The sequence below is a fragment of the Tursiops truncatus genome, chromosome 12 (assembly GCF_011762595.2).
Source record: "Tursiops truncatus isolate mTurTru1 chromosome 12, mTurTru1.mat.Y, whole genome shotgun sequence".
Taxonomy (NCBI): Eukaryota; Metazoa; Chordata; class Mammalia; order Artiodactyla; family Delphinidae; genus Tursiops; species Tursiops truncatus.
Window position 1 is genome coordinate 62,576,710 of NC_047045.1, and position 15,476 is coordinate 62,592,185.

The window sequence follows — 15,476 nt, forward strand, 5'->3', positions numbered from 1 at the left end:
TTAATAAAGGACTCAAAGTCACCACAGTTTGTTACTTTCAAAGAGTATGTGTTTTTATATTGCACAATAATTCTTTGGTTTTTTTAATTTAAAATCATTTCAGTTATGTAAAACAAGTAGCTTATCTTAAAAGCTCGATTTTTCATTCTATGATACGTAAATATGTAAAATAAAACTTTCATTTCATAAGTAACTCAACATTCATGTACTGTAAATCCATGGGATGAACAAAACTCAAAATTCAAATAAAATGTTAATTGGAGGACTATGAATATTGAAATTTTTAGGAGGCTTAAATAATGATGTTCTTGAAGTTAGGCCAAATCCCTTTAAATGAATGGACACCAGAAAACCAGTCACGCACATACAAGAAATGCAGTAAGAAAGGTTTGGTTAAAGGAGAAATAAATTAGCAAAATGAAATCTATCAACATGAATCATTTAAAAAGGTCTTTTAGAAAGTTAAAGCCTGGAATTCCCCAAGTACAGATGAAAAGTCAAAGACAATCTGATTGAAGTGAAATAAATGTTCATAACAAAGATTATTTGCATGTTGGTGGATAAGTGGGTGATTTCTGGAGCTGTAAACGCATGTACTAAAAACTTGAGAGAAGCACCGCTTTCATCACTGCTAAATGCAATCATTCAGCCAAGTTCTAAAATGAGAACCGTTCTTGTCGCAAGGAAAATGCTGCTCAGACGTTTATTGCTTTTTTACTCTGAAGTTTTTTTCTTCCTATTTAAGAAACGTAGGGAAAGCAACTTCAGATGCTTACTTTTATCTGTAAACATCCAGAAAAAAAAAAGCATTAAGGAAATAACAGAACACTTTTTTTGTTTTCCTTTTGACTGTACCTCTATCTGGAGAATTTAGTAAAGTTGCAGATGAAGAGGAGAGCCGCTTGCTAATGACGGGATCAACATGTTTCGAAAGATTCATGGTGGAAACTGACCTCCTGTCTGGATCTAAAACAAATGGAGATAATGCTAATTGACAGCCAGCATGCAGGATTGCAATTTCCTAGTTCACTGATGGAAGGAAAAACTAGGATTGGATGCTTTCAGCTCTATGACTAGATCTTTACTATAGCACAGTTTTCTAAGTGGACATTTTAAAGGTAACTTAAAGGCTAGAAATAATACTCATTTTTCTTATAGGAAAATAAAAATATAAAATAACTATTCAGCTCACCAGTTAGTCAGCTAGGGAAATTCAAGCATATTGTTATAATACAACAAATGTAGGAAGACCAAAGGAAAGCCAGCGGAGGACAACGAAAATAATGGAAGGGGACTGTGAAGCACAAAGGGGCCCATAAAAGTGAACGCCTTGGGCTTCCCTGGTGGCGCAGTGGTTGAGAGTCCGCCTGCCGATGCAGGGGACACGGGTTCGTGCCCCGGTCCGGGAAGATCCCACATGCCGCGGAGAGGCTAGGCCCGTGAGCCATGGCCGCTGAGCCTGCACGTCCGGAGCCTGTGCTCCACGACGGGAGAGGCCACAGCAGTGAGAGGCCTGCGTAACGCAAAAAAAAAAAAAAAAAAAAAAAAAAAAAAAAAAAAAAAAGTGAACGCCTTCATGATTTCCCAAAGTGTGAACAATGGGGTAGTAATAGTGCTGGTAGGCTAGAACGCAAACACTAGAATAAAAAGAACGCCAGGTTCTGTGCGTCTGCTGATACCTTTGCTTGTAGAGTCATTTTACCCAGGGCATTGAAGTTCATTATAGAAAAACAGATTAAAAAGGAAGAAAAAGAAACCCTTTAGGTGTGGGAAGAATGGCCCCCAGAGCAGTTCTTTTTTAAAGTACACTAATAACCACTCCTCTGTGCCTATAACACAGAGTTTAGTGTGGTTTACAGATGTAGAATCAGCCCACAAACCTGCCTAACAAAACTGGCAGCAATGCAAAGAAAATCAGAATTCTTTCTCTTTAAGTTTATTAATAATATTCTTATTGCTGTTGGATAATTTTAGGGTAATTCTTAAAGTTCAAGTCAGAAGAGAAATAGTAGCTGTATAAAAGGCAAAAATCAGCTCTGATAGTTTGCTCTCCTTACAGTGGAACTAAGCTATAACCACACTCACTAGCGTAAATCACGTTCCCTGAATAAAACTGTGTATAAGGAAAAGTCTAAACATCTCATCATTATATTTACGTAGGATGCAGGGAGTTTTTCTGGCCTATAATAGCCAAAGTTAAAGAGGTTTTGCCATATTTTATTTTATTTTCTATGGTTAGCTTCTCCTAAAACTGAAAACAAACCAAAATATTCCTTGTGAGAGAGGCCTTCAAACCCCGTTCCCACTGGTCTAACTAACCCTGGCGGTAAAAATGTTAAAATTTCCCCCACAGAATAACCATTTTGGGCCATTATTTATAGTGTGCAGGAGATAAGCAAGTCTTCCACCAACATCAGACATTCCTGTCTTCTACAGGGACTCATCTTTACGGTTGAAGCAATTTAATTAAAATTTTTTTTTATTTATTTAAGTATCCTTGACTTACATGAAGCAATTTAATTATTAAAAGGAAAATAACCAAACATCATTTCTGTGACTCAAATTTACACTTCACTGATGGGCTCTTAGGGCAATCCTAACAAAGAAAAGATTTAGGGTAAAATGTCAAAAGGAACATCTTAATGATAAAATGTGAGGTTCAAGGGCACAAGGAAGGAAAATGAAAGTCACTTCTAGGAGATCTTACAGCAATATCTTTTCTGATATTGCTTTATATGTTAAGCTTCAGTTGGGGGGAGATTGTGTCTACATGCAGGCCTAACATGCATCATTAAAATTATGGAGATATAATATGTATTTATTATATTACTTAACATGTAAGAATTTTTAATCTTTTTCTTTTCCTCTCTGAACAAAACACAGATCCACAAAAGGATTCATGAAGAATCGGTTTAAAACGTATAAAGTTTTACAAAGCAGTGCGAGCTGATGTGGGAGCAGTGAGACAACACACTGATTTAATCTGGATGAAATTCAACTTCTAGGATTTGTTTGTTGTACCTACTACAAGTTAGGCCTTGTGGTGAAGTAAGGGGTACTCAAAGTGATCAAGACCTGGTCACTGCTCTCAAGATCTCAGCACATCATTCTGACCTTTGAGAATTTTGGCAAATTCCCATTATTTTCAAACTACTCTGTTCCAGTATAAGAGCAATTTTCTCTAATTCACAAACCTTATAAAAAAGGATTTTATCCAACAGCTCACAAATACAATGCTGGTTTCTCTTGCTCTGAGTGGCAATAACAAAGGTTATATATTGAACTGAGTGTGGAAGCAAGAAGTAAAGCTAAGTAACTTGAGTTCCCCTCAAAAATGTTTGAAAATCTGTAACAGGTTTACATGTGTAACGTGCACATGTAAAACAGGAAGCCAGGTAAAAGAAAAATAAGTAAGGTTTTAAAGTACATACCATGACAGCTTTTTTGCATGGAACAAATATGCAAAATTATCCCTAGAATGAAATATCACATGTAAATGATCCTTATGACCACAGATTTGATATGTGCCCCACAGCACATACCACTGGGTCATGAAGAGCCGAGGGAAAAAAACATGCTTTCAAATTTGGTTCACTGCAAAGTTGTGGCAACATGCTTTTAGATCTTTTTAAATGAAGGGGTTATAGAAGACACACTGAATGTTAGGAATGAAAGAGAATAAAGCAAACGAAAATCCATAGTTATTCAGATTAAAACTGAAAGTGGCAGCAGCTGTACTGATGGGGCGGTTGGGTGGATAAAGCCACACTGGATGTACTTTGAGCCCTGGTGATGTATTAGTGAAAACACGTTTTTTTAAGGTTTTATCCAAAAGGATCATTTAAAAAGAAAGTAAACATAGCACATGTAATTACTTTATTTCAATACCTTTAAGTCACCTGAGTCATACTATCAACACTTGAGAAACACTGTGCCACGTCCCAGATCTAGGTCTATGCAACAGGATATTAAGCATGCATTATGACTAAGGTGGTGATGGTTCAGCTATTGATGAACTGGCCCTAGGTCTGAGGTGCTAGCTACAGGTCAGGCAATCAGCAAATCACAAGGATGTCTGTACCAGGTTTTCTAGTACCACCAAAAGTTGTGAAGTGGTGGTCCAGTCCTGCTAAATCGAGAAAGGTGAATGATGACTCAACAAAACCACCTGGGAACAGAATGTAAGACAATGATTTTCCAAAGTAAATTAAAAAAAAAAAAAAGCTTATTAGACTCACACAAATGAAAAAGAACTGACACACTATATAAAATTCAAGGTGTATTGAATTTACAGTACAAAAATAAAGCCTTTCACTAAATCCAAATTTCAGTACGATTTTATGTCAATTCAAGAACAAGGGAACATCCATTTGCTTGGACATCTACTATTTCTAGCTTCAGAAATCTGTATTTTCTCTTGAAGAGCCTTAGTGTTGCATATACTTTAGGGTCAGAATACATAAGCTCATAGTATTGATTCTGATTGTCAATATTGCTATGGTTCTTCCAGAGAAAAGGACGAAACTGGTTAACCTGTTCCATAATCCTGAAACCACTATGCAAATGAATTACTTAAAATAATGTAGAGTTGAAAGTAGTTGTTTAGAAACATTGCATCGATTTCCAATTCTTTAAAGAATTTTGAAAAGGATGAGAAAATCAGCCTGTGTGGAGGGAGGGAACCTTATCTTCTTACCTCCATCACCCTCTTATCCTCAAACAGTAGAAGCATCGTTTAAGTGTAACTTAATTATTTCCGCAGGATTTTTGTTTTGCAAACACAGAATAAAGAAGCAACTGTGACTTGTACTGTCCAGAAAACAAGAGTGATTTTTGAAAGCGGTTACTGTCTGCTTACCTGCGCTGTGGGTACTGGGGCTCCCGTGGAGAGCGCCTCCCCATGACCACCGGTTATGTTTCTGTTTTGGCTTCTGGCTCCTCTCCATTGTACGTCGTACAACGGCTTCATGGCGTTCCTTCAAGGGAAGAGAGGAGCTGATGATTAGATTCCACCTGGATGTCTGAGGAGTCTTCGACTTCAGGCAGAGTGGAGAGAGAGGTACTACTTAAACTTCCTAAGTCCTACACCTTAAGGTGAGAGTAATATCAACCTGGGTGAGGGGTTACTGAAATTATTAGGTGTCAGTTGATAAAGCGCTTGGCATACAGCAGGTACTTAAATAAACGACGATTACTATTAGTACTGGGAGTGTGATGCTCCCATCAACTCACATAAGCCTGGTAGTGCAGGTCTTAGCTTAAACACATGTGGTACTGTATTTTAAAAACAGCATATGGAATCTACGGATGTGGGTAATCCTAACCCCACAACTTAATGGATTGTACGACTTTCTGTAACTTACCTATTCTGAGTCTAAATGTCCATTTTCACAAAAACTGACAACACTTACTCAAGGACTGAGCCAGAGTTAAATGAGACAATCTATGAGAAAACGTTTGTAAATGGTAAAGTCCTACAGAAATCCAATTACTGGGAGTAGTCTTAAGACTTCAGTATAGATGAAGTAAACATAAATAAGTTATAGGTCTAGACCAGAGAAATGAGCTTTTAAAGTTCCTGGGGCAACAGTGACAATCATACCATTCTCTACCTGATTTCCACACCACAACCTCCCTAGAAACTATGACTCTGTAAATCTGCTGCCTCTGAGACATTCTTGGTGTGCATGCCAGCACCTTAACGGGAAGCTTCGCAGTAAACGTGCTGTGTTTCTGAAACAGACAAGCCTCCCACGTTTCCCCCAGAGCAGCATCTCACCTTGTCCTCCTCGAGCCTCTGCCTTCGCTTCTCCTCCACAGCAGCCCTCCTACGTTCCTCTTTCAGCCTCTGCTCTTCTAACTTCTTCTTCCGCTCCTCCAGGTGCTTTTCGTAGTGCTGCCTGGCTCGCTCTTCTCTCTCTAACCAGATTATTTCTCTTGCAGCTTCAGGAAGAAAAATGAGGGAAACCAAACACAGGCAGGTTTAAAAACTTAACAGTTAGGGCTGTAGAAACGGCCCACATTTAACAAACATGGATGGGGTCTTTGGTTTTAATTAACCAACCATGGCCTTTGCTTTTCTCAAATTTTCAGGAAAAAAATATTACTGTTAAATTTTTAGCATAACGTAATATGCAAACAACGAGGCCAAAGAAGATGCACTGAATTCTACTCTTTGGGAACTGGAACAGCCCTCTAGTTTGGTATATTATAACTGCAGGAGAGTGCATGCATCACATCTCAATGCTGATAGCGATGTGATGCCCTCAAACCCACAGTACCATCTGTCTCTCTCTCATTAAAACATGTGATATCCTCCAGATCAGAAGTGTGTGCCTTGGGCTTCCCTGGTGGTGCAGTGGTTAAGAATCCGCCTGCCAATGCAGGGGACACGGGTTCGAACCCTGGCCAGGGAAGATCCCACATGCCACGGAGCAACTGAGCCCGTGTGCCACAACTACTGAGCCTGCACTCTAGAGCCCATGAGCCACGACTACTGAGCCCACGTGCCGCAACTACTGAAGCCTGTGTGCCTAGACCCCGTGCTCCGCAACAAGAGAAGCCACTGCAATGAGAAGCACACGCACCGCAATGAAGAGTAGCCCCCGCTCACCGCAACGAGAGAAAGCCCGCACGCAGCAATGAAGACCCAATGCAGCCAAAAATAAATTAATTAAATAAATTTTTAAAAAATTTACGGAAAAAAAGTGTGTGACTTCATTTGTTTCAACATAGCATTGGTTCTGTAAGTGTTAAAAGGATTTGGGAGAAAATCCCAAAGATTGATAGTTGATGAAAGATATGCCTCACAGGCATATCACACCGAATCAGTAAAAGGATGTCAGGGATCAAATAAGCAGCCGACCTTGTGTCTGAAGAGTTCATAATCTATTTAGGTAAGACTTAACAAAAAAGCCGAATGAAAATATACAACTCAAAAAATATGGTTCAGTGATGGAATGCTTCCTTCTTCTTTACATATATATGCTCCTTCCTCATTTCAGGGAAAAATAAATCCCACAAAACTTTAAAAAATATGATGCTTCCTTCAGCCGTGACAGCTAAACACATTTTTAATGTGAGCTATTAACATTGTTGGCAAAAGTGTCCAAACAAGATATCAAGCATAAAACTGGAGGACACTACGGTGGTATATCAATTAAAATGTTACTTTTTTAAGGGAAAAACAATAAATTCAGAACATTTTGCTTCCTCTAAATATTTGATATTAGAGATTCTGTATTTCTGCTACCATTAAATCTTTCCAGAGTTATTCATTTCAGGAGACAAATCTACTGAAATGGATCTGAACTGGCTTGACTTTCATGGAAGGAAAAGCATGAGGACAAACCCACGGTAAGTTTGTCCTCTGACATCACTCAGGGTGGTACACAGAGATCTGGGTTTTCCCAGCAGCTCTGCTGTTAACACATAGTGAGACCTGAACAATTTCATTTGGATTTCCGTTTACTCTTGCCTAAAACATGAAGAAATTGATCTTCAAGGTTCCTTCCTTCCAATGTTAAAAGCCCATGGTTTTAAAGAAATTCTCAGGCCCAGGTTAAAAGTTTACTCAGAGAAAAAGCACATAGTATGTGCTCAATAAATATTTACTGAATGATTGAATAAATTAAAAAAATACTCTGAGAACACATATTAAAAGTAACAGATAGACAGCATTATTCACAATAGCCAAGATATGGAAGCAACCTAAGTGTCCATATCAATAGATGAATGGACAAAGAAGATGTGGTATACATAGGCCATGGAATATTACTCAGCCATAAAAAATAATGAAATCTTGCCATTTGTGACAACATGGATGGACCTAGAGAATATTATGCTAAGTGAAATAAGTCCTACCTAAACTTGGCCTTAATATCTTTATTTGGTCTTGTTCTGCATTGCTCTCCAAAACATCCTCGTCAATCTCCCTGGAGACCTTTCTCCTTACTGTACCTCCTAAATAAACCGTACTTCCCCCATCTCTTTGCTCCTGTGGTTGCCTTGCTGGGAAAGTTGCTATCCTTTTTTTTTTTATCCAAACAGATCCATCCTTTAAGGCAGTAGCCTCATGAAAACACAGATTGCTGGGCTCCAACCCTCATTCATTTCCACTTTTTCTAGGATGGGGCCCAGTAATCTTCATTTTAAACAAACTTCCCAGGTGATTCTGGTCCCAAGTGATTCACTGATGGCATATGGAGGAACACTGCCCTTAAGGTCTTCTCCAGAAGCTTCATCTCTTCAGGGCTCATTGCTGCTCTTATGACATCTACCACAAACTTTAGCATTTCTTATACTCTGATTTCTATGTAGCAAAGGACTACCCCCCCCCCCCACTTTTTTTCCACTCACTATAGTGTTTTTCACAACTTGCACATAACCAAGGGTCTTACTAATTAATTACTTCCTGATTCATTGAGAACTACTTCTTGACTCATTTACCCATAACTGTCTGGTCTTAGGCAAATTACTTAACTTCCTTATGCCTCACTTCTGTCAGGGTAAATTCTGGCTACAGATAGGACCTTCTCATGGGTTTACTGTGAGGATTAAAAGAATCATTACATCTAACACAGTTAGAATAGTCCTCTGCACTTTGTAAGCACTCAGTAAATATTAGCCATTATTGCTAGATTTGTCATCATCATAATTCCAATTCAGAAAATTAAAGGTAGCTCGTAACATTGTGTTATCAGTCACAACAGGGCTAGACATTATTACAACAATAATTAGTTTTATCCCAAATAATCTTTTAAAGGAAGAATATTTCTTTATCAAACTCTTGAGTTCCACTTCTAATTTTCTACCAGGACGTGGAGATCCTATTGCAGTGCCTTTTTAAACAACTGTCGTCTTTAAACAGCCATACAGAGAACAGGCAAACAATGGTGAAATAGCAAACAGCAGTTTCATATTATTGCAGAGTATGCTGCTGACTGCTAGGATTATTACCAAGTACAGATCATGCAATCTTTTAAACTGAAGGATAATGTAAAATATTTCAATATTTTAATAAGAATTGAAAGTTAACTAATTCTAGGAGGTTTGGTTATTTAAAATATTCCCTGTGGATAATAGAAAATATCAAAGTTTTGTATTTTCTCATTAAGAAATGAGACTTTTGAATGCAAGAAAAAACATCAACAATTGCTATGGAGTGAATTGTGTCCCCTCCACTGCAATTCGTATGTTGAAGCCCTAATGCTCAATGTGACTGTATTTGGAGATAGGGCCTTCAGGAGGTAATCATGGTTAAATGAGGTCATAAGGGTAGGGACCTAATCCAATAGGATTACTGTCCTTATAAAAAGAGACACCAGAGAGCTCACTCTCCCTCTCTCTTCACGCTCAGAGGAGAGACCACATGAGAACAGAGCGGCCACCTGAAAGCCAGGAAAGGAGCTCTCATCAGAAACTGAAGCCTACCATAGCCTTGATCTTGAACTTTCCAGCCTCCAGAACTGTAAGAAAATAAAGTTCTGTTGTTTAAGCCATGCAATCTATGGTAGTCTGTTATGGTGGTCTGAATAGACAAATAAAACTCATTCAGTATTTAAATCATTAACATTCACTAATTTCATAGCGGCAGCTCTATAAAAGAATAACATGTCCCAAAAAAGGACCTGTGATGAATATCATTAACCTTTACTTTTGTGAAGTTATCAGTTTCTCCTGGACTCTGAGATCATAACATAAAAATGAAATGCAAACCCACTGTGGCCCCTGGACCTTAACAACCCAGTCCCATCCCTGAGCTGCTGCCACCAGGATTATACTTCAATGACACTGTAACAGTATGTCAGTGCCACACAAAGGGGAAATTCGCCATCAATCCGAACTCTGTTTAGAAACACACAGTGACTCGTGTACTAAAAGGAGTTTGAAATGAAAGGGTATAGGATAGAGTAGAAGCTCCGGCTTCACAGGAACCTGAGTCCACCCCCCACTCCTGCCACCCCCCAGTATGTGTCACTGAGCAAGCAGTGACTTCTGTGGTCTCGTTTCCTCGAACCGTCTTCCTGAAAGGGCTGCCAGGTGGGCTCGCGGTAACATATAAAGTGCTTAAGGCAGTGCCAGGTACATGGTAGGGACTCTGTACATGTAGATAATTATAATGAGTGAATCTTTATGATCGCTATACTAACTCCTGTCTTATCGCTACAGAAAAAAGGCAGCTAAACAGAAGAACACAGATAGGACAGAGAACCAGATGGTGCACTCGTGGGCTGGGTCAACTCCCGTCCCAGTCACATTCGACCATCTAGTGCCCAGCCTGGTCCTTCTGAGCAGGCTTACAACAGTGTGGGTGAAGAACGTGTTCCACTACCGTCTGAGGGAAAGAAAATGATGACGCTCAGAGAATAGAGCAATGTTAACACTGAACCTCTGAAACACACACAGCTTAGGTTCATGCTAGGATATGGAAGGATATGAATAGGTTACTGGTAACACTGGCTACCAGAACAGCCAGTAATATCATGAAAAGTCAGAAAATGACAAGTGATAATATCTGAGTTTGGATCTTGATTCTGCCGCTCATTCTGTGTGACCTTGGAAAAATTAGCTAACCCCTCTGACTTCTAAGTTAGGGTGTGTACAAAATGTTCTCCAAGGTCTTTTTCAATTCACTCCCATGACTCAGTTGTTTTTACCTTTGAGGACATATGAGGGATTACAATTAGGTTTCTTTCTGTTTTGATTTTGAGGGCTAAAAATTTAATTTTTGTGCTTTATCTCAATAATTATTGTGATTACTTACATTCAAATAAATTTCATTTTTATGTTGGTATGAAAACACTGATTGTTTTGTGTGTGCTAAATATTAATAAGAAAATGGCTTAACTTGGTTAATCAACCCTGGGAAGGGGTGCTGTGGACTGAAAAATAAGAGCATCTGTGTAGGAAATACTAATTACTTTTATTTAATAATGAAGAAATGGGAATGAAAAGGTAACCACTAATAGTATGGAAAATTATAGCACAACTTCTAAATTAATATGGGCAATCATGGAATGAACAGTACTTGCATCAAACCGACGCCTACACCTCTACACCACCAACCCTACCCCTACCATGAAAAGGGAAAAAAACAAAGTTTAAAAGGAATGAAACTAAGCTAAAAGGAATAAAACTAAGCCTATTAGTTAAGACTGAGAGTTTTAGACCAGGCCAAAGCTAAAAGCTAAAGGAATAAAACTAAGCCTATTAGTTAAGATTGAGACTTTTTGACCAGGCCAAAACACAAAACACCCAGTTACATAGTTTGAAAGAAACAAACCTAAAACAAAGTGTCAAAGAAAATAATGAATAAACAAATAGCTATCAGGCAAATGAAAACAAAATTGTAATAAATGTGGGAATATAATCCCATTTTGTCTGGTAGTAAAAATCAAATGAAGAAAAAAACTGCAAAGGAGATAAATAGCTCTCCCAAGATCACATGGTCTAAAAGAGGTAGAGTTGAAATTTTAAGTCAGCTCTGATTCCAAAGCCTGTACTTTCTGTTACTACACACTATTTCCTCCGTATTTACAACTTCCTGCCTAAAATTTCCACTTGAATTTCCTGGTCAGATCCATCACATAACCTTACTCATATCTGCATATTCATCCCTACCTCAAACCAGAACCTGCTCTGCCTTCTACGTTCTGGTAGCAGATACACGACCTCCTAATGGTTTACAAAGCTAGACCCCTCGAGGTCATTCTCAATTTCACCTTATGGATGCTCCAACCTAACTCCACACTTCCACAATTGACTCCATCATTTTACAGCAGAATTCAGTGTCTCCCCTCCCAACCTTTCGATTCTACTGTATTTAAGCCCTCATTCCCTTCTTATTCCTGGTGTTTAGTCTATCTCCTCTTCACATCCATCCTTCATACTGTTCTCAGAGACATCTTCCCCCCCCACCCCCAAACAAACCGAATGTCACAGTCCTGCTTGAAAACCTGTTGGTTCCCCACTGTTCCCCAGTTCAACTCCTTAGATTGACCGTATAATCACGTACATTTTTACAAGCTACCTCCTGCCCAAAACACCTCTTCCCACCTGGCAAACTTCAACCATCTTTCAAGTCCTGGGTCAAATGGCCCTTCCTCTGGAGGCAAAGTCACTCCCATAGCTCCTTCAGACTCCTACCTGTACTCTAGATCGTAACTACTCTGCTCTTACTGAGTTCTTCCCCATATAAAACTGTGTCTAGTTTAGCAGATGATAAAAGTATGATGAGTAAATGAGCTAAGGAGTTAAAGGATTATATGACTTCCAAGCAAAGTGATTTACATTGAGCCTTAGTGTTAATTCAAAGCCTTCTCAACAAGTCATTTAAACTGTGTTTCTACTTTCCTCTCATTTGAATATTACACTGGAGAACTGCCTGGTAATAAGGATGACCCTGCAGATACCCACAACACCTGTGTCTCCTGCCCGAGGGGACTTCCTACTTTGCCTTCTCCCCTTGACATAGCGGTAGACTAATGGGACTGAGGTGCTGAGACAGAGCTGAGGTGCTTATACTTGTGAACTGTCTAGACCCTTTCTCTGGAGATAGGAAAGCAACACTGTGCCAGGACTTCTTATCTTCAGAGCTAGGCCTAAAGGAGGGTTTAGCCTCAGCTAAAGTAAACGGAGTTTTGCTAAAGCACACAGAGCAATGGTTGTCCTTGGAATCTTTTTGTTACTGCCTCGACCTTAATCCACTTTCACTCCTCATAGAATGTTGCCATCCTCTTCCCTGGCTGTCTTACTGAGCCCCAGCCTACTAGACCAGAAGCACAAACACCCCTCTATCTTTATCTCCCTGTAGCTCAGAAACATTAGGTTTCTCCAATCCCAGGCATCTAGGTCAGTCTCTGGGGTCACATGACCCGCCATTCTCACCTTTATCACCACCATCATCACGGTGAGCTGTGCTCAGTCCTTCATGCTGACACCAAGTGATTTACAGGCAGTACCTTCATAGCTGATAGCTGCCAGTGAGGTAGACACTGCTACTAAACTTATTTTATTAAACTTATTCACAGAGAAGTGAAGTAACCTGTCTGATGTCTCAAAGTTAGTCAGTGGTGGAACTGAAATGCAAACTCTGGACTGTCTGACTCGAGAAGAAAACGAGGAACCATTACGCTAAAAGGCAGGATTTGGAACACCTCCCCATGACTGAAGTTCCTCCTCTAGATCGGGACACAGTGTTCATCCAATGTGAAGATCCTGATCTTCTAATGTCACTCTTGGCCTTCGGCATCATCTATTTAAAAGACCATTTACTTTTCAGGCTTTAAGACCTTTGAATTGTCAGCTTTAAAGGCAAAGTCAACCTGGGAGAAATAAACAATGGCTGCTTAGTCACAATGATTCACCTTATGTCAAAGCTTCAGCCTCTGAGTTATCTAATCCATCCCGCAACAAGCATTTATTCTTTCCAGTCCCGAGCCTGACTCATGAGGCAGTGCTTTGGTATGTGCTCCTGTCCGAATTCCTCCCACTAACATGTACTCTGATCCTTTGGTTGTTCATAACCTGCCTGGAGGCCGTGGGAGCTTTTGTACACTTCATTCATTAAGTGACAACTTGAGGAGGTGGTTGACCACAGATCTGTCAAAGTTTTATCCAGTAAAAGTTTGGATTACAAAGACTTTCCCAAAGTCTGTTTTTGTTTTTGTTTTTTTGGTGTGTGGATAGTCTTATTAAAACCAATGACTGTCTATCAATGATAATAATGTGAAATGTAAAACCAGGGACAGTTTCACTTATGATGCTAATCAGAGTACAGCATCACTGTTTACTAATTAATGCTAACCTCTCTATCAACGTTTTTGAGATGAACATTCTAAGCCAGGTTGAAATGATCATTTATCTCTTGACTGCACCCTTACTAATACTGCTGCCCGAGGTGACAACACACACTGAGTAAGAAGGGTGGGGAGGGAAGCAAAGCAGAAAAGCTGTGACTGGAAGGGCAAGGAAGTCTGGTGAAATTAGCTGAGAAACAATGCAAAAATAATTTAATTGAAGGTCAAAATCCTTTTCATATTATCTTATTGTTATTTCTAATACAATACATTATGATAGGTCTCCTGTACAGCTTTGAACTTAGCTATAAAACCCAATATGAATGAACTGAATGAGAGATGTGATTAAGTTTATTTTTTCTTCATGAGCTATGAGTCAATCATACAATTCTCTGATAAGCTTCCATGATTATATAGACTCTCAGAAAGCCCCCAGCTAGGAATGTGACTCCATTTGCATCAATACTTCAAACTTTAACCTGTATCACCTTCAAAAAGGGAAACCTTATATCTTCCTAAACACAGAAGACTATTCATCTGCTAAATATTCCTTAGATCTTCCTTTGAATTTGTCAACATATCGTAGGACTATTAGTTTCATAACATATATGAAGACCAAGCAGTTTTAAGGCACAACTATTATATAGATTACCTTTGTATCCTTGCTCGTCTAACTGAGAAAATGCTTAAGAATAAGAATTTCAGACTTGTTTGAGTGGACAATTATAAGGGTGGGTATTACCTGATAATCTGGTAATGTCTAACTAATTTGCAGTATACCTGCTGCATTCACCTCTACTTACATTGAAGCATACAGATTTACTATTCATTTACCATTCAACCAACAATTGTTAGACATCGACTACGTGCCAGGCACTATTCTAGGTACTAGGCTATAGAAATTTAAAAATGACACAAGTCCTTTCTTTTATTAAGCTTATATTCCAGTGAAAGCCGACAGACAACAAACAAATAAAACATATACATGCTTAGATACTGACAGTGACGTGGAGAAAAGTAGAGGACTAGTTTGGGGGAGCTGCAAATTTGAGTAAGATGGCCAAGGAAGGCCTCACTGAAGAGATGGCATTTAAACAATATCGGAAGGAGGAGAGAGAATGAGCTACATGCATCTCTCAGGACAAACATTCCAGGTGGAGTGCATAGCAATGTAAGTACCAGGAGGTTAGAAAATTGATGTTTCACTTTAAGAGCCCCAGGGTTCCTGGCTTAATAGTGACCGCACATCAAATATTACGTGAATGAATATGTGAATTAAAACAGCAGGAACTAGCTGTAAAAAAAGGTGGTGGTGGTAGTTAGTATTACTTTAAACTATCTAAAGTCAAAAATTTATACTATTGCATAAATTCTACATGCTTTGATTCTTGTAGATGTTTCTGAAGAGAAATTAGTAACCAGGATCTATTCCAAGTTCTTACAGACTCTTTTTTTAATTTAAAAAAATTTTTTTGTGGTACGTGGGCCTCTCACTGTTGTGGCCTCTCCCGTTGTGGAGCACAGGCTCCGGACGCGCAGGCTCAGCGGCCATGGCTCACGGGCCCAGCCGCTCCGTGGCATGTGGGATCTTCCTGGACCGGGGCACGAACCTGCGTCCCCTGCATCAGCAGGTGGACTCTCAACCACTGCACCACCAGGGAAGCCCACAGACTCTTA

General features: G+C 39.3%; 1 protein-coding gene across 6 annotated transcripts in view; it reads right to left on the bottom strand.

Annotated features, from left to right (window-relative positions):
* MAP7 (microtubule associated protein 7) overlaps nt 1-15,476 on the bottom strand; it is a 162,018-nt gene that overhangs the window by 31,662 nt on the left and 114,880 nt on the right. For 4 of the 6 annotated variants that reach the window (XM_019951643.3, XM_019951640.3, XM_073789648.1 and 1 more), the window contains exons 4-6: nt 5,780-5,943; nt 4,859-4,976; nt 856-966 (exon numbers count right to left, since the gene is read on the bottom strand). In XM_019951643.3, the coding sequence (XP_019807202.1) occupies nt 856-966; nt 4,859-4,976; nt 5,780-5,943 (393 nt within the window). The remainder of the gene's footprint in view (nt 1-855; nt 967-4,858; nt 4,977-5,779; nt 5,944-15,476) is intronic. The other 2 variants (XM_019951644.3, XM_019951641.3) reach the window with 1 other exon arrangement.